General features: G+C 38.2%; 2 protein-coding genes across 2 annotated transcripts; both read left to right on the forward strand.

Annotated features, from left to right (window-relative positions):
• The first annotated feature begins 327 nt into the window (after positions 1–327).
• Positions 328–18318, forward strand: LOC307164414 (GTPase IMAP family member 8). Its single transcript, XM_079881247.1, has 6 exons — positions 328–390; positions 995–1090; positions 11387–11446; positions 11629–12196; positions 12262–12840; positions 15719–18318. Exons 4-6 carry the CDS (start codon positions 12016–12018, stop codon positions 16456–16458), a joined length of 1500 nt encoding a protein of 499 aa, XP_079737373.1. The 5' UTR covers positions 328–390; positions 995–1090; positions 11387–11446; positions 11629–12015; the 3' UTR covers positions 16459–18318.
• LOC307164442 (uncharacterized protein) lies at positions 16275–19639 on the forward strand. The gene is made up of 2 exons (XM_079881294.1): positions 16275–17296; positions 18510–19639. The coding sequence occupies exons 1-2, from the start codon at positions 16552–16554 to the stop codon at positions 19196–19198; spliced, it is 1434 nt and encodes a 477-aa protein (XP_079737420.1). The 5' UTR covers positions 16275–16551; the 3' UTR covers positions 19199–19639.
• The last annotated feature ends 939 nt before the right edge of the window (positions 19640–20578 follow it).

The raw sequence follows: 20578 nt of genomic DNA on the forward strand, positions 1-20578 counted from the left end.
AAATTGAAAAACAATCGTTCATACCCTCTGAATAAATTACGAGAAATATTATCAGGTATTAAAAATATCTTTTACATGTAAAAATTAAATTGTAGAGCCCTGTAATTAAAAAAAATAATGGAAGTCAATGGAAACATATGACTAGTAAAATTCATTTGTAGAGCTCTCTGATTGCAATTTTTACTAGTAAGAATTACATTGTTTTGCTCTCTAATTCTTACAAGTAAAAATACAATTATGACGAGTAACACTGGGAACATTTTAAGCTAAAATGTCTTGCCATGCTAGGATTGGTCTGGATGACTGTGACGTGACGTCACTAACCCCGCCCACACAGATTTCTTCCTGCTTTGTTGAAGGAAATGACAAACCTCGACATGATTCAGCCAGGTATCACTATTACTGTAAAGACACTGTTTGTGGAGCGTAATTCAATATGTAAATATGATTTACAGAACAAAATGACCATTTTAGATTGATTAGGAGTGTAATTGTAACTGTATGAGCTGCAGAAATGGTTGGTTTCACTTTCATTTGGATCCAAAACACAATCTAAGATGGTGCGTCTATAATCTGTATATTTTAAGTGCAAAATGTGCAATTGTATTTAGTTGTTATGAGGTGTAAAGGTACAGCGTTTATTATTGTTGCATACAAGTTTTACAAATTGTCCATGTTGCTAAACAAATTTCTCAAATGGCTCTTTTTTGTGATTAAATCAAATATGCCAAGTTATTTTTATGTCTTTGAGCAAATCAGTGTAATCAGATGCTCTTATACACAGAAACACCCCAAAACAATCATTCAGTTTTTATCAGAATAGCAATTTATGTAATGTGTGTGTTCTGGAGAAAACCAACTCCCATACAGAATAGTTTTAAACAATGGCATATTAAAGTATTGTCATATTAAAATAAATGTTTTGGTGTGGTAACATGACCTCATTAGTGTGTGTTAATGAAATAAAATCACTATAACACACACACTCTCACAGGATGATGAAGAGACAGACGTCAGGAGTCAGAGAAGATGATCCACTGAAGTCTGAAGAAAGAACAGAATATCAACATGTCCAGCAGAGAAAGCAGAGGTCAGAGATTATGAATCTATGAATGATATCAATAATTGAATGAACATCAGTCATATCAGTCAGTCATCTCTGGTTCAGATAATAACTGATTATCTCAAACTATAAGCAGCTGGGCTCAACTCAAACAGGATAATCATATAGAAACAGAGCCAACGGTTACATTAAAAATAATCACTTGCAAAATGTGTGAACGACGAAAGTTCAAGAATACAAATAAGTTATAAGTATTCTCCTTCAGTGAAGGAGTGTGTAGTGTAATATTGTGATCTCCTGTGAACAGCTGGTCATTGATCAGTTCATTTAACACTGAGAACCATCCAGATGTTTGTCACTGTTTCCTTGAAGAACTGGAAGTCTGATAGCACTCATTCATTCTGTCCCAGACAGCAACATACTGTCGGCCCAGATCCGGCCCACATCTGGACTGTGTGGAATCCTCCGGTACCAGATGTAGGCCGGATCTGGGCCGACAGTATGATGCTGTCTGGGGTAGTTGGTCTCTTTGCTTTGCACAAGTTCTTTATCTTTGATCTATTCAAACCTTGTCTCAATGAGTCTAGGTCCATTTGTATATTGGATGGCAGCTTTACATATGTTAATATCAGTGGCGTAGCCACAAGGGGGCCTGGGTTGGCCTAGGCCCCCTCATTTATATGTCCGGCCCCCTCAGATTTCTGATGGCTTAAAATAAAATAATAAAAATAAGAAATTATTGATGTGTTAGTCTAATTGATAGATTGATCAATCAAAATACTGCGCGGTAAAATGCGGCTGTTTTCAAACTTGATTTGACGTGTTGTGCGTAACCTACGCTGTCATCTTCGCGTGAGAGTTCATGCGGTGAATGGCAGCGTTGTGCAAAGTACAATATTACGCACGAAAAGATGAGCGAGAAGGAGAAAATAAACCATCTACATCTGAGTTTGCTTCAAAGAGCCGTAGTTAACTGACAAGCTGAGCCATATCGCGTTAATTATCGCTGGCGATACGTCCAGTTAACTACGGCTCTTTGTAGTAAATGCCGCTCCATCTGAAAGCAGGTGATGGCGATTTACTACTAATCAAGGAACCGGCTTTACTGACGAGATGCGCATAACAATATCGCGATTTAAATCGCCCAGCCCTAGTAGCTTGTTTTGTGATGTTCAGAGTTTTATCTGATTATTGTGTTGATTGTCACCGTTGTTGAGATTCATACGCTGAATCTTGATGTCTGTGCTGGTTTAAATCAAGCAGTAGTTCAAAACCTATTTTCTAGACCATGTATTTTTAAAGTTCTTCAGATTATCTGTTACTCACTTACAGAAATATTATACTCAATAATATGAAATATTTATTTTTAATATTATAATTAATATTATCACTTTGCTCAAAGTGAGAGATAAGACTCTTTATGAGATCAGTGAATCAGGCCACAATATGACTATTATCTCATCATCACCTGGTCACATTTTCTCTCTGATTTTCATGCCATAACATTTGTGTTATATAACCACACAGCTAATGCAGTCAGAGTAAATCTAAAGTTAAAAAGTCAGAGAGCCCAACTAAAGCAAACACTCATCTCCATAATGGTAACTTCAAACTTTATTATTTTCAATAAAACATCAACGTCTAAACCTCTGGTAATTCTCAATAATTAGATTACAGGAAACCACAGCTGGCAGGTTTTTATTTTTAATTTTTTATATAAAAGTTCAGTTCAATGTTCAAAAAACCTAAAATATTACTACCGTATTTTTTACCGTAAACTTTAGTTCAGTGCCGTAAAAGCAAAAAAAATTCTACCGTATTTTTTACGGTAAAGTACTGGCAACCACAGCTGCCAGTTTTTTTCCGTAATATTTAGATCACTGCCGTAAAACCTAAAATATTACTACCGTATTTTTTACGGTAAATCGCTTTCAACCAGCTGCCAGTTTTTTACCGTAAACTTTAGTTCAATGCCGTAAAACATAAATATTTATACCGTATTTTTTACGGTAAAGTACTGGCAACCAGCTGGCAGTTTTTCACCGTAATTTTTAGTTCGATGATGTAAAACTTTGTAAAATTAGTAAACATTTGCTACCGTATTTTTTACGGTAAGGTACGGTAAATGCAACGGTAATTTTTTTTTTTTACAGTGTACTTCCAAAATCCGTACATTTAACAGTATATTAATGTAAAATTACATGAAATGTCCCGTGAGAGCTATTACAGTTTTTCACTGTATATAGTAAGGGTACATACTGTTAAGGAATTAACATTTCTTTTCCGTTGCTTTTTTACAGTTTTCTACTGTTAAAATTACGAACATTTTTTACAGTGCAGCTTACTACAAGACGACAGTGAGTGAAGCGGCTAGGAGACAGAAACGCACATATTTCATCACAGGAATAGCGGTGAGACTTCGACTCAGATCGGCACAATGCGCAATGACTTGTTTGCAATTGATGAACCGCCTTCACAACCAGTGATGACCACATTTACTGTATAGCCTATATCTGTTGTATATGAAGAGTTTGGTTTCAAAACGTGATAAATTCATTATGATTAATTTTGAGTAATAATGTGTTTTCTTTACCAAGAGAGGGGAAAGATTAAAACCACTATTTTTTGTTTCAAACTTTCACATAGCATATTTTAGGTTATAATAACATAATTTCAAATCCATATTTTGATTTTCAAATATTTATTATAAAAAAGGATTCGTTTCCAATCAGGGTATCTTCCGTCCATTTCATTTCCTATTTGAAATGAAATAAGCAGAAACGAGAAACGGCGCCTTTATTCGTTTTTTCCAAAAAACGAAAAAACGAGATTTCGGCTTGATTTTACGTTTTTTAGTTCACAGGCAAAAAACGAATAAATAGGCTTGTTTGAGATGAGCAAAATCTGCGCAGAATTGATCACCGGTGATCAGCGCCGGTTAGAAATGTGTCCGAGTGCGGTCCGCCTTGCTCTGATGTCATGCTGACGTATGTCAAAAATCTCTCGCGAGCGCAAGGCGGATGTGTCGGATTCTGCAGTCGAGCGCAGTTGCTCTCCACTGACTGCGCTGATCAAAAGCATGATGGGAAACGACTTGCTGACGACACAGCTTGATGTTCATTGGTTTAAACAACCGTGATGTATTGCTCTTATTTAAAATGTTTGATTTTAAAACTCTGATATCATGTTTTATGTGTACGTTATGTGGTAATATTCCCAAACTACCTCAGTGCGATCTCTATGGGTTATGCAATGTAATTTTTATTAAAAAAAGAAAAGAAAAAAAACACAAGAAAAAAGACTGATAAACATGTATTTGGAATGGAATTAAATAAGTATGCTACTTTGGGTGTCTTGTTCATTATATTTATTTTCATATAAAAGCAACAGAACTTAAATTCCATTCAGTTTATTAGCAACACTGTGCATGAGCGTGAATCCGGTAAATCCCGCGATATCCGTCTTTGATCTCGCAGGTGTCAGATCCACTGCGAGAAGAGAGAACTGTCCGGCTTACCTGCGCTTTTTTCACTCCTCCTCTCACTGCAGCGCCTACTCTCGCATACATTTCAGGCAAGGCAAGGCGCATCTCAAACAAGCCTAATGACTTCAAAATTCGTTTTGCACATGTGGACGGTCATGAGGCACCCCTGTCAGCTGATTGGTCAAGAAAATCTGAGCATGTGACGTCATCGGTAGTTCAACTAACAAAATCTTGCGCTTTTTCCTCCGCTATCGTCCTGTCAATCATCTCGCTGTCTCACCCTCGCGGCTATGATTAGCTACAGTACAATTTTATTTACCATCATCGCGGTACCCACCACCATCAGCAGTTTTGCATTACAGTATTTGCATTAACCACCCCTTGTCCAAAACTGAGCGTATTGCCTAAAAGAAGAGTTATGACTGCTGATATGCTACACTTGACTGAACATTGTGCTTCACCACACAGATTTAACTCCGCACAGCTAATAAAACCGTCTGGGTGCAGATTAATATTTAATATTTCTGATATATAAATATTTCTCTGAAACGCGTTAAGTTGCACATAAGTAAGCCCAGGACCTGCCCTGAACAGTTTAATATGTGGTACGCAGAGCCATAGGACTATTATTTTGTTGAATAAACCTGGGGAACTACCGATGACGTCACATGCTCAGATTTTCTTGACCAATCGGCTGACAGGGGCGCCTCATGACCGTCCACATGTGCAAAACGAATTTTGAAGTCATTTATTCGTTTTTTGCCTGTGAACTAAAAAACGTAAAATCAAGCCGAAATCTCGTTTTTTCGTTTTTTGGAAAAAACGAATAAAGGCGCCGTTTTTCTGCTTATTTCATTTCAAATAGGAAATGAAATGGACGGAAGATACCCTGATTGTTTCCCCCCCAAAATGCAATAAATTCATGACACCTTTTTTTCCAAAATGCAATTAATCCATTGAATCAATATAAAAGTTTTTCATATTTTAACTGTTGAAATACACAACAAAGTAAGTTGATCCACATATGACAGCCTCTGAACTCGGTCAATACTAATCTTATATAGCCCTACAGGCACTGGACTAAAAATAGCCGACATTAAATCACCATCGCTAAGAAATAGCCTACCTCCTGAACTTTTTTTTACGGCGATCAGCTGTAAAATGGCTTGGTCCTGCTCGGTTTTCGTTGACTTTGAGTAAAACAATTGAAAGTTTTTCAAAAGATCCCCTGGGTCAAAGTGTCAGCGTGACAGAAGTTTGATGCTGTCGTGTGAGAACAAGCAACAGTCGAGATTTTTCCTCCTCCGGCGTGCCTCATCTTCTTAATCTCCTCAAGTAGCCTAAATTATTAGATTTCGATGGCTTACGTTTCTTCCCCACCGCAGAAACCACCACAGGGTCACCAATGCCGTCAAAATTATTATTATTATTTTTTGTGGATCACAAAGAAGGAGGAAAACTAGGATGGCGGGTTTATTCAAAGCGCCGCCGTTACGGTTTACAGAGCGTGGAATGGCGCGCTGACTGCGTGGATATCGCATTTTACGTAAAATTAAAAATGGACTTTTCAACACCGACCAGAATACAATACAGATTTTTGCGGGAACTAAAATATTATATAAATATATATATATATATATATGTATATATATATTTAACGTTTATCGCGTTTTGGAACCAAACTCTTATTTGCTGAGTAAGATGACATCATTGACACTTTTTATAATCGCCCTCGTACTTCATGTAAAAGATAATAATCGCCGAGCTATGTCCTAGGCTGCTATAGCCTAGGCTATATATATATATATATATATATATATATATATATATATATATATATATATTAGTTGTCCCCTCATAAATATTGGTTTCACGTTGTTTTGATAGTCACTTTTTTGACACATTTGTTATGTTGCACCTTTATGCATACTCATTAGAGTATTAGTAGACTGGTAGGGCTAGGGTCAGAATAAGCTGACATGTAGTTGCAAAGTTTCTTGTAGTCAATATAATCTCTGTCTGAGGAGCATCAGAATAAAGAGGTAGCAAATATTAAGGAGACACTCTACTAATACTCTAATGAGAGTTAGTTGATATAGGTGCATGAAGCTAAAATAAAGTAAAATAAAATAAAGTGTTACCAAAACATTTTACTCTAGCTTCATGCATTAATGCATTTTTATCAACATTTGAATATGGGTAAGTTTAATAAAAAAGCAACATTTTGAGCAAAAAACTGAGAAAATCTTGTTTTTGTCAAAATCTACAATGTGCGTATAAGGGCTGTCACTGTGAAGGAATTTCCCTTGCGATTATTGGGTTGCAGAGGGTTACCGGGACAGTCACTCTGGAGAGCATTGGGGACTCTTGGGGTTAGAGGGGCAACCCGCAAGAACCTGGTGAACAATATATCAAAGCAGGCAGAGACAGCATCCAGATGGCTGTGGTTGAAGAGGAGCGAGCGGTAGCTAAACCAGGCTGGCAGAGAGGACGGGGGTCAGAGCTGAGTGGTGAAGTCCTGAATGACCGAGGGAGCAGTTCCAGGACACCCCATTGAGGTGTCGTGGGCTTGTTGATGAAACACGGGTGAAGTGGGGTGCCCACTTGAAAACCCAGTGAAGCCAACAGGTCTGAACCATGCAGCTCTGCCCTCAGTTGAAGACGTCTGAGGGGAGCGACTTCTATGCTAGCCACCCACATAAGGAGCAGGACATAACTCCTGCCAAGTGTGGTGGCTGCGATATACCCTATCGTTTAAAAACAGTGGCTCAAAAGTGCGATACACAGCGAAATCCCCAGTGTTAAATTATCACTGCTCAGTGTTTATATAAGTCCACATTCAGAGTGTTATAAGTAAAACTGAAGCAGTGTTAAAGTTAATTAGATAATTAAGTGATGATTGAGCATTATTGAAGACACCTGATGTTAACAAGCAGAATCACTGAAGGAGAAAATTTTAATGTACGAGTCACCATTCTGGTGATCAGTGTTTGCTTTAGTTGGTCTCTTGACCTTTAAATTATTAACTTTATATCTAGTTTGGCTGATGTAACTGAGTTATAACAGCTAGATCAACAAAGAGAAAAGATGATCTGATGGTGTTTGTTGTGTTTTAACAATCATTATTTTACAATCATTTGACAGGTGGTGGCAAGGTAGTGTCTTTGAGTTAGTCATTAAAACGTTCATTCAGTGAACACATTCAAAATGCTGATTCATTAAAGGGCACCTATTATGCAAAATTCACTTTTACATGGTGTTTGAACATAAATGTGTGTTGGCAGTGTGTGAGCAAAACTACCCTAGAATGATAAAAATCCACCCAGTGTTTTTTTTTTTACAATCTCAATAAATCATAACCACTGTCTCAGAATGAGCTGTTCTCAGATTCGGTGCAATGTGACGTAGAATTGAGCAGGCCCCGCCCCCAACTGTTGAGTGACACTTCAGTTTGAGCCTAGACCCGCCCTGAGTGAGCTGGACACAGAGTCCGCCATTGTTTCGACGCTTGAGCAGCTGTAGACAAGAATGTCTCCTAAGCGATTGAGGTGTGTTGTTGTTGGATGTAAGAATGAACATAGCAGTCTTCATTTACTCTTGTTGTTACTCGAGGATGGATCTCACCAACTGTTTGTGATCAAGCTTACGGTCTCTGGAGCGACAGGCCTAACGTTACTGACCATGGCAGAAATGAAAGTGAGAGTGCGCACTTTATCACAGCTCATCGAGTCATTTTACGGATATACGGTTTGCCAGTTTATTTAGCACAGACTGAAAAGGTGTGTATATATTTGTTTACTGTTAGTTGTAACGAGTGTTTTGTGTACTTCGCTGTGTATGTTGATGATAATGAAAGGGAGAGAGAGAGAGTTTATGGATAAGACTTTAATGTGCACTTCTTATACTGTGTTTATTCAGCTCTTACTGTGATTCCCTGGAGTAAAACTGTTGCTTCATCTTTTGTGTGATGTACAATAAACTTAAAGGAGAACTCCGGTCAATTTTAACATTGAGCTCATTTTTTTGTACATTTGGAGTGCTGTCAATACAGAGAACAACGACAAAAATCGGTGTTGCCTACACCGAGTTATTCTATTTTTAAAATTTGCACCCTGTTGACTTCAATGGGGCAAGTACTAAACCTGCTTTTAGCCTCTTAACATCCTTGATGTGTCATTACAAGTGCACAGAAAATGTGAGTGATTCCTTCTGAGTGAACACGAGTGAGTCTGACTGCAGTAGATGTGAAAGATGTGTATAAAAATGATGTTATTTAAGCCAGCGCAAATACCTTTGTTTACATCCTGTTTTTCGGTTGAAGTCCAAAGTAGTCGATTGCCGAGTTCACGCGCGTGATCATAGGTATTAAACCTATGCGTGTGAAATCGACTACTTTGGACTTCAACCGAAAAACAGGATGTAAACAAAGGTATTTGCGCTGGCTTAAATAACATAATTTTTATACATTTCTTTCACATCTACTGCAGTCAGACTCACTCGTGTTCACTCAGAAGGAATCACTCACATTTTCTGTGCACTTGTAATGACACATCAATGATGTTAAGAGGCTAAAAGCAGGTTTAAAACTTGCCCCATTGAAGTCAACAGGGTGCAAATTTTAAAAATAGAATAACTCGGTGTAGGCAACACCGATTTTTGTCGTTGTTCTCTGTATTGACAGCACTCCAAATGTACAAAAAATGAGCTCAATGTTAAAATTGACCGGAGTTCTCCTTTAACTGAACTCATCAGTATATTTTGGTCATCATTCGGACAGGGTCTGCTACAGCAGGCTTGTATTAATAGTGGATAAAAGCAGATGACAAATAAGTTATAACCATAATTAAACTAAACTATACCTGTTCAATCTCCATACAGCATATATTCTCTGGCTCTGTGGGCATTATTGTCCGATTCCGAGTCGAAATGAACACTGCTACTGAGAGTTTCTGTTCTGATATTATCAGATGAGATTGTCATGATGAGCCCCCTGTGCGTAGAACCACATCTCATTATCATTTAAAGGAGACACACTAAAACAGCGCGTTTTTCTGAGCCCCAAAAAATGACAATTGAAACATGCTGTAAAAAATGATCTTTTGGGCATTTTGAGCTAAAACTTCACATACACACTCTGGGGACATCAGAGACTTATTTTACATCTTGTGAAAAGAGTCATAATAGGTGCCCTTTAAAAGATAGATGTATTGAAACAATGTGTTAATTATTTTTAACTTTGAGCTTCACTTTGTGTTGCATTGGTAACGCTGAAGTTGATGCTTCATTTAATAGAGACCAATGGCATTAATTCAATGCATTGACCAGCGCTGCCGCTGCCGCCGCCGCCATTCAGCGCATGGAAGGAGGGCCACTGTCTCCTTTCCAAAGCGATTGCGCTCCCGTGGCATCTGTCGATGCTGTGCAACCATGAACTGCGCTCTTCACAACGACGAGGAAGTTTCTGTAATGGATTTCCACCACAGAAAAACGCGTGCTGTAGCTCTGCTTCTCATCGCTTCTAGTATGAGCGCGCCTGCCGTGGGCCTACATTTCAAATAACGAACTCGAGCACGCAAAAAACGTGATATGTGAATGGTCCCTTGAAGGTTAAAAGGATGATACGAAAAATATTTCGCTTTCCTTGGACACGGCAACCTTTTCACGTATATGACTTGACCTCAAAGACAGACGAAGAATCGCTTCTTCCTTGCGTTTCTGCTTCTTCTTTGCATGTGTTTTGATCAGGAGATTCTGTACTCTTTGAGAAGATGTGTAATAGCTTCCCCTTCTGTATAAGAGTGAAAACACTGAAAGCCGGATAATTCCTTCAATGGCAGGAAAAAAGTTAACTGGGAACTTACTTACTGTCTAACTTACTTACAGTAGAAAAAATACCTATACTTTATTGTACTTAAAAGTGACATATTACATATTATTATTTTATGGTTTCCCCAGAATGTGTCTGTGAAACTTCAGCGCAAAATACCTTCCAGATCATTTATTATAGCTTGTCAAATTTGCCGCTTTTTGTGTGTTTCCCTTTAAATGCAAATGAGCTGCTGCTCCCCGCCTCCAGAAGAGGCCAATCCTTTACACAAGCTTCGGATACTCCGGTAATAACAAAACATGCAAATAATTTCACATATCCCGAATCTCAGAAATAACCAGTAGCAAGTGCAGCCTTAAGACTCAGGAAGAGATTCAACTTTTAGACGCACATGGACGTTTCTGTGGTTAGTGGATACATTATGTAGATGTTGTGGAGTTATCCATCATGTTTAACTTTTACACAAGTGTACACAGTCCCTGAGGTCTTATTAAGACAGCTGTGACATGTTTTGGTCTAATAGTGTTCAGTGCTCATCTGTGCTCAACGACAGAACAGTTTACATGCTTTGCTTGAACTTTTGTCATTGCATTAGAACTGGTTACACTGTTGTCGCTTGTGAAAACTAAATGGCGGCGCCGTGGGTGAAACGTGCAGATTAAGGGGCGGTAATATTATAATAAGATCCCCTTCCTACGTCAGAAGGGGAGTGAAATCTGGTCGGCTTACTTTTTGACATGCTTGCAGAGAAAGGCTTACCAAAACAAAGTTACTGGGTCACTTTTCACGTTTTCTGGCTCGGTAGATGAACCAGGGAACTGATTATAGCACTTAAACACGGAAAAGATCAGATTGTCCCATTTAAGCATTTAGAAGTAAGTTGAAGTACTTGGCTTTACATTTGTTGCTTTTTGAAAAACATGAAAAAATAAAACGAGGACCTGCTGAAGCTGAAATGTGGAATTATTGAGTCATAATCAAGATCCAAATGCAAGTGTTTTTATTTCTGCAGCTGTTGTTCGCGGTTCTGCTCGCAGGAGAAGAAGCAGCAAATCGAGAGACCCACCTTTCAGTAAGTCTTTATATAGATGAACACTGATTAACTTTCATGAACATATGTGATTAATATGGTCAGTTTTAGCCCCTCCAAAAAAAAAAAAGTGAAATTCAGACCTTGAAAGCAGCTTCTGCTGAAGTTTTCCAGTTTGGTAAAGATCTTGATGTCATAACATGTTATTCATGTATGTGTTTCAGTGAGCGATCTGAGGATTGTTCTGCTGGGGAAGAGTGTGTCAGAAAACAGTGGAGTGGGAAACTTCATATTAGGGCGAGCAGCGTTTGACAGTGAAGCTCCTCCAGGTGTTGTAGAGAGAGTCAGAGGAAGATTGAAGGACAGACATGTGACCATCATCAACAGTCCTCAACTGCTCCAGACACATCTGTCACTCCGTCAGATCACACAGACAGTGAGAGAGTGTGTGTATCTGTCTGATCCAGGACCTCATGTGATCATTCTGCTCCTCAAACATGATCAGTGTTCAACAGAAGATCAAGAGTGTGTGGAGAAGGTGCTGGACTCTTTCTCTGAGGAGATTTATCAACACACCATGATACTCACCACACAAGAGCCGACTGAGACCAATGACATCCTACAGAAAATCATTCAGAAATGCTTCAAGTCTTCAGAGAAGTCTTCAGAGAAGAAGATCTCCTGATGATCTTCTGCAGATGTTTGAGGACATTGTGAAAATGAATGATGGACGACACCTGGTTTGTGCTGAAGGTTCACAGTATTTCACAATGAAGCAACAGGCCAAAAGACGTAAGTGTGATGATATTTGATGTTTCTAGTGATAAATGAACAGTTTTTAAATGTTCTTCTATCAGTTTCAGAGGGTTTGAAGCTGAATCTGGTTGTGTGCGGGAGCGACGGCACATTAAAATCCTCCATATCAGAGCTGATCCTGCAGCAGAAAGACAGAAGATCAGACCTGGAGCTTCAAGGACTTCCAGCTCTCAATCGACTCTCAGAGGAGGAAGTGATGCGTCAGACTCTCCGCTGTGTGTCTCTCTGTGATCCTGGAGTTCATGTTTTCCTCCTCATTATTCCTGATGCTCCACTGACTGATGAAGACAAAGCAGAAATGGAGAAGATCCAGAGGATCTTCAGCTCAAGAATCAACAAACACATCATGATCCCCATAATGCAGAATTCAGAGCATCAGACAGCAGAACTCAGTGAAGAAACACAGTCTGTCATTGAGAGTTTTGGAGGACGACATCATTTCTTTGGTCCCACCACACAAGTGTCCACATTGATGGAGAATATTGAGAAGATGCTGGAAGAAAACAGAGGAGAGTTTTTTTCCACAGAGACATTTCTGGAGGCACAGATGAAAAAACTGATGAAATATGAAGAGATGAAGAAGAAAATTCAGTCACTAGAGACACTTGTACTGCCACAAGGTAATGACCAGAAAATCAGTTAAATTCTAAAACTATAGAACTAGAAAATAATTGTTTTTTAAATTTAAATTCTGCAGTAGAGATTTATTATATAGTGTTTTAGACATTTGCATTTGTAAACGGCAGAACTGCAGCATTTAACATTGCAAAGAATAATTCTTCTCAAAATTAAAACTTAAACATTACGGTTGTTATTCAATTACACAAATTGATAATTTTATTACAGATCTACTGCATTTTTAAAAATTCTAAATGTTCAGTTAAGATGAATATTATAATTAATTAATCAATAATATGATAATATATAAAAAAATAAATATATCTGATGTCTGGCCGATCCCACTTACTACTGCCTTACTACTACTGCTAATCTTACTACTGTCAGGGTTATGTTTAGTTCTGTTTAGTTTCGGTTTAATTTAGTCTTTAGTCAGTACTATGTTCCAGTTTTGTCTGTATTCTGTGTTAGTTAGTTTCCCTGGTTGTTAATTAGTTTCACACACCTGTTTCTGTTCAGTTGATTACCTCTCCTTGTATATTTAAACCCTTAAAGGGATACTTCACCTCTGGAAAGATGAATGTGTATTTAAAATAGGTCATTTATGTAGAAGAAATGTGAAGAAATTTTTGAATTCAGAGCTTTCTAGCCTGAGAAAAGCCAGAAAATGTATTTTTGGCTTATGTGGATGAAAGACAACAACTCCCAGAATGCACTTGCTTCGCTGCCCTAGGAGGCCACGCCTACCGGTTAGAGAGCGCAGTTGAAAACAATAAGAAGGTTAGGCTACTAACTTAGTGAGTCTCTGTGACGAGTTTGCCCGTGATTTCAGATAGCCCAAAATGTCCGGGATTCGGCTTTTGCGTTCTACAGTCGCCATTCATTATGTTTACTGTGGCGAGCAGGACGAGGCTGAGGGCCACGGGAGAACGGCGCGAGGCCGGTGGTGTCATTACTGAGACGCGCCGGTCTCGCATCTCTCACGGAGGAGCGGGAATTTTCTTAGCAATGTTAAAACGCACATCAACTGATCACTTGTTTAGCGTTCATGTAAACACTACATTCAGATTCACCGATCGGAATGAATTCAGTTAGATTGAAACAAAAGGTGTGCATGTAAACAATGAATGGCGACCGCAGAACGCAAAAGCTGAATCCCGGACATTTTGAAAGATCTCGCCCGCCGGACAAGTCAGGGAAAAGGAGGATGGTAACCCCTACTACTCAGCTTTCTCCTACTACTCAGCTTTCTCCACAGAACAAGAGCCTGCTAGCTTAGCTTCCAAAGCTGACACTGTGTGTACATTCTGTGAGTGAGATCCCACCCTCTATGGGCGGGCTGAAAACATGCGGGACAGCTCCTCCTACTGGCTGTAGTCTTTAGCCTCTGGACAGAAAATCCTCCGATGACGCAAAATGGCGATTTTTGCGTCATCGGAGGATTTTTTCCAGACAAAAAATACATAAATCTCTCGTCTCAGGGGGATATGAGGGTGGAAAGCATGGTAATTCGAAAATACTACAGGTTTTCTACTAAGACAAAGCTTAATGCTAAATCCTGAAGTATTCCTTTAAGCCCAATACTTCGTGTTTCGAGTGTATGCAGTAGGTACAGCGTAGCCTATGTATAGTTGTGTACCCTTCGCTGTACCCTGACACGTAACCCCCCCCCCCATTTCCTCCTACACATTTCACGGGTTGTACTTACCATCTTCTCTGACGACTTCTCTCGTTTCTGCATTTTGGTTTGAGTAATTTCACTAAAAGTAACTGTTTTTAACACTGATCAGCTCCAACTCCAACATGATCCACTCAGTTTCAGCCGCCATTGTTTGTAGTAGCCCAAACTCAACACAGTGGAACATAGAAACCCCATCGCCTAAAAAACGCCTTTTTTCTTACGCTATGCTGGAAACCGCGATTACAGAGAATTTAATTAATATAATTTTAATGATAACCACTAACCAAACATGCAATGTAAATGCAAGACTTTATACTTCTGCATCGAGTGTATGCCAAAACCCACGTTGTAGACTACGCACATAACCGACACAGTCGTGAGCATTTATAATTCTGCGTTCTGATTAATGGGTGCTATTATGCGCAGCTGAGTGAAAAACATAGGTTTACTGTGCGTGTGTCGCATAGGTTGCCTTCTGCTGCTTGCAAATGGACTCTTTTGAGGAGAAAGTGGATTTCCATTAATTTGTTGCCCTGATTCCACACGCTATGTGCAAATACACTGCAGGCTCACTCTCGCTCGTATCAAAGGTAAATCATCAACACTATCATCTTTTACATGTATTTTATTTAACTAAATACATCATAATAATCATCTAAAATGCATGCACAGGTCACATTACTTCCTGAACAAGTGCGCACCCGAGTCTGTGTTGCTTTCACCATTCACGCGATCCGCGGCACGGTTCGGGAGTAACCGAACTCAGACCACTTCCTCCAGGTAGTCTCGGGTTCGATACCCCAGTGCTCACCCGGGTCCACATGACAGCGTTCACATTAGCGTTTTTTTGTGAGAACCGTCCCCCGTTTCGAACTAAACTGCCACTGTGAAAGCATCCTTAGTTTCACACACCTGTTGAGTTGATTACCTCTCTTTGTGTCATATTATATCAACAACAGGCATGGGGTAAGTTGTGCCAAAGCTTATTAAACGTTTTTAGTTATGGAACATGAAAAGGCACAACATTTTAGAGTTTGATTTGGTATCAATTTAACAAATAATATTTTTGACTCATCAAAATAACGATACAGGTGAAAAGTGACTCATCTTACCCCAATCCTCTGATAATCTTTTTCACTTGAATGAATGAAGACGGTTTCTTAAATTTCAGTATGATTTGTTCTGTTTTTAATTTTCAGGTTCATGTGAAAACAAAGATGAACTGAGGATTGTGTTGCTGGGAAAAACTGGAGTTGGGAAAAGTGCAACAGGAAACACAATCTTAGGAAGAAATGCATTTACAGCAGAAACATCTCAAGAGTCAGTGACTAAAGAGAGTCAGAGAGAATCATCTGACATCAACGGCCGACGCGTTACTGTGATCGACACTCCAGGACTGTTTGATACTGAACTCACTAATGAAGAGATCCAGAGAGAAATCAGACACTGCATCTCCATGATCCTGCCTGGACCGCATGTGTTCATCATTGTGCTCAATTTAGGACAACGATTCACTCGAGAAGAAGCAACATCAGTGAAGATCATCCAAGAGACGTTTGGCGAGAAATCTTTAATGTTTACCATGGTGGTCTTCACCAGAGGAGATGATCTGAAGGACAAAACCATTGAACAGTGTTTGGGAAAACCTGGATCTCCTCTGATGAACCTGATTGAAGCGTGTGGAAACAGATATCATGTGTTCAATAATAATCAGACTGGAGACCGAACACAGGTGTCTGATCTACTGGAGAAGATAGACCACATGGTGAAAGCAAACGGAGGGAGTTTCTACTCATGTAAGATGTTCAGACAGATGGAGAGAGAAAAACAAGAACAACAGATGAAGATCCTGATGGACAGAGTCAGAGAAAGAGAAGAACTGGTGGACAAACTAGAAGAAGAGAAAGAGAGAATGAGAATGATGATGGAGGAAGAATGACAGAATCAAGACAAAGAGAGAAAGAGGAGAGAAAAGGAACTCAAAAGAGAAATAAGAGAACAAGAGAAACATCAGAGAGAGATACGAGACGAGATGAGAAAAGAACGAGAGACATTTAAACATGAAAAAGAGGAAACAAGACAAGAAAAAGAGAATGTGAAGAAAGAAAAAGAAAATCTACAGATCAGAAATGACACAGAAATAGACAGAATTATGAAAACAATAGAGAATGAGAAGAAGAAAAGAGAAGAGGAATTTAATGAGAGAGAAGAACAATATAAAACACAAATAAAAGAGAAAGAAGGGCTGATGAAGAAACGAGAAGAAGAGAAAGAGAGCAATGATGAAGAGAGAAAGAGAAGAGAAGTAGAGTTTAATGAGAGAGAAAAGCAATATAAAAGAGAACTTAAAGAGAAAGAAGAGAGTGAGGAGACGATGCGTGAGGAGATGAAGAGAGAAAGAGAGGAATGGAAGAAACATAAACTAGAGGAAAAGATGAGGAGAGAAGAAGAGGATGAGAAAAGAAGAGAGAAAGAACAGAGAGCTTGTGATGAATTTAATCAGAGACCGAAAGAAGAGAGAGAGAGAATGGAAAGAGGGAAAGAAGATCTTCAATCTAAACATGAAGCAGAAGAAAACAAATTCAGAGAGAGAGAAGATCGATATAAAACACTGATAAAAGAGAGAGAAGAAAAGGAGAGTGAAATGCTTGAGCAGATGAAACTGGAACGACTGCAGTGGGAAAAAGAAAAACAAGATGAGAGACAGAAAAGAGAAGAAGAAAAACAGAAATCTAAACATCACCAGAAACAAAGTCCAGTTACTGATCACACAGAGAGTAAGTTGAACTTCAGAACTCAATGTAAATATAAATATTACAGTGCAAGATGATATTTGCATTCACTGTGTTTGTTTTCAGTGTTTAAATATTTCTGCTCTGATTCTGACTGTACAATCATCATTATAGTGTGATGCACTTTTCTGCGTCTGTAAGCTTGACACACACTGGTAAAAAACTAAAATAAAATCTGCCACTTAAACTTAAAGAGACAGACAAAAATCAACATTCAAAAATTAATTTATGATGATCTGTAACACTGGGTCTCATTCACTAACAAATGTGCATGAACAAATCATGATTCTTCAGTCAATTTTGTTTTAAAAAGGTTAGGGTTTTGGTCAGGTTTAGTTTTGACATGTTATGTTGTAGCCTGATACATCTTTTCTCTGATAGCTTCGCACTCTTTACAAAGTATGTCGATTGTTTCATGTAGTTTATAAGATAAAATGTCTATTAAAAACAAACATGTAATATAAGAAAAACAGGACATTTGCATAGATTCATTATTTCTCACTATGTGGAAATTACTGAAATCAAATATTTTAATATCTCTGTATTATGTGCTGAATATGTGATTTTTTTAAGCTTTTTTTTGCTAGCATTTTAATAATTTCCTATATCAGAATATGATCAAAGATTGTATATGTGGACATGTTCAGATAATTTAACTATGGAAAATATAACATTTTAACTTGGTTGAATAAATTTTGCTGGACAAAATTCAAACATCAAGTCAATAAAACAATCTGATCTTCCCATCACTGAACACAGCTGAAGAAGAAAACAAGCTTGAGCAAATTAATAAATGTAATGATGAAACTGAATCACTGATGAAACTCGTTCAGAAATATGATTAGAGATGTGTTCAACAATAGGACCTCATGATCAAGTGACACTTCTGAAAGTTTTACAGAGGAACTGTAAATGTGAACATTAATGAGCCATTAAGGAGTTAGGCTTCATTCTTTGAAAATATGAAATATTTCATTAATTTTGTCCACATTAGCAGTGAAAAATACCTTTAGAAAAAAAAGGAGGAAAAAAAAGAAACGTTGATATTAATAAAAATAGAAGCTTAAACATCTGTCTGATTATTATGGACACTGAATTGGTATTTACTATATGTTACTGTAACTGTATTTTATTAGTGCAGTAAAGTACACGTTGTAGTAAAATAAGTGATGCTGTGATCTCTTTTCTTTTTTTATAGTGTCAAAAATACAAAGAATCCCCATCAACATCAAGGACATTCCTGTCTCCAGTCTCTCATCCAGACGGATTGTTCTCCTGGGTATAAGTGGTTTTGGGAAGAGTGCATCTGGAAACACAATACTGGGACAGAGAGAGTTCAGATCTAACTGTAGCCCATGCTCTGTAACCCGTGAATCCTCAGAGAAACACGCCACTGTTTCAGGCAGATCTGTGTCTGTAGTTGATACTCCTGGATTCTTGCACACACAGATGAGACATGAAGAGTTAATGATGGAGATAGCGAGAAGTGTTTATATATCCAGTCCTGGACCGCACGCTTTTCTCATTGTGTCAAGAGCAGATGTCAGATTCACTGATCAGAAGCAGATTCTTCAGCAGATTGAGATGATGTTTGGTCAGGAGGTGTTAAAATACTCCATCATTCTCTTCACTCATGGAGATCTGCTGAGAGGAGAGGCCATAGATGAACTCATTGAGGAGAAAAGTGCATTAAGAGATGTAGTTGGTCAATGTGGAGGCAGATTTCACGTCTTCAACAACAGAGATGAGAATAACAGAGAGCAAGTGAATGATCTACTGAAGAAGATTGAAACAATGATAGAGCAGAATGGAGGAGGACACTACAGTAATGAGATGTATGAAGATGCTAAGAGACGTAGACAATGGCAGATCTGTGTCTGTAGTTGATACTCCTGGATTCTTTCACAGATGAAGCCTGAAGAGTTAGTGACAGAGATAGCGAGAAGTGTGTATTTATCCTTTATTTTTCCTCAGTGTTTTCGGAGTAAATTTCAGCTCATGGATATCATAGAAAACATCATTGAGTTTAACACTAGATTAAGGCACACAATAAAGTCAATAGACGTGAATAACAGAGAGTAGGTGAATGATCTACTAAAGAAGATTGACACAATGATAGAGCAGAATGGAGGAGGACACTACAGTCATCAGATGATTGAAATAACTTAAAAGTAACTTGAATTGTATATAAGAAATTGTAATATGTAAATTAATTCTGTAGTATTTCAGCATGGTCTTGTGTGTCCAGATGTTTTGTACATTTTAATGCACTATTTGTAACGTGATATTCTGTAATATAATAAAACACACAGAGTGTGTTGATGGTATATGGACACATGTTGTGTAGATTTTTACAGTTTTTCTGAATTGCTAAAACACTAAATCCCATTCTCTGAACCAAATTCTCAATAGCCTAAACCAAGTTGTCAATTAAATCACTCTTTCTGTAAAACATTAAACAAGTTCAGGCAGTTAAAACACTGTTTGCAAATCTCATGCACCCTTTTTGCAAAACTCTAAACACATTCTCGCTCACTAAAACACATTTCACACTGTGATGCACGTGTGTTTCAAAACTCTAAACACAGACAGGCAAAAGTTAAACACAACTACAACACTCTTGTCATCATTTACACACAACGACTCAAAATTGTTCACACTTATTTCTAATGATGTGACCAAACCAACTGTACATAATACAAGTCCGTTTAGAGTGCCAAAATTGACTCAAAATGTTGCACTGAAAGTTGATACCTATATGGATTGAAAAGATAGAGAGAGGAGGAAGAGTGCGTGTAAGAGGTGGTGAACAAGGAGGAAGAGGATGAGGATGATGATGATGAAGAGCATGTGTGGAGAACACTGTCAAGGCTGGATCTGGCTTTAGGGTTTTTCTCTTTGCCTCCAGAGATGACAGTGTGTCTGTGATGTGGACAAACTCCTCCACCAGAACATGAAGACGCGATGCTGAAGCAGAATACATGTAAAATCTCTCTCACTGACCTTGATTTTGCAGTTGCACAACTCTTTTGAGTGACTGTAACATGCTTTTCATTTAGAGTTTTTTACTGTAACCTTTATGGCTTCTGCAGTTGGGTCACTGTATTTTTACAGTATGCAAGTGCTGAATATCCAGACATTCAATATTATACAATATTCAGTACAATACTATACTTGCAGTGCATACAGTAATTTATTCACCTTACTAATGTTAGTAATCATTACTATACTTTTTTACGTAATTGCAAATTTTGTTTACTTTTGTTA

The sequence above is a fragment of the Squalius cephalus genome (assembly GCF_949319135.1).
Source record: "Squalius cephalus genome assembly, chromosome: 1".
NCBI classification, from domain to species: Eukaryota; Metazoa; Chordata; class Actinopteri; order Cypriniformes; family Leuciscidae; genus Squalius; species Squalius cephalus.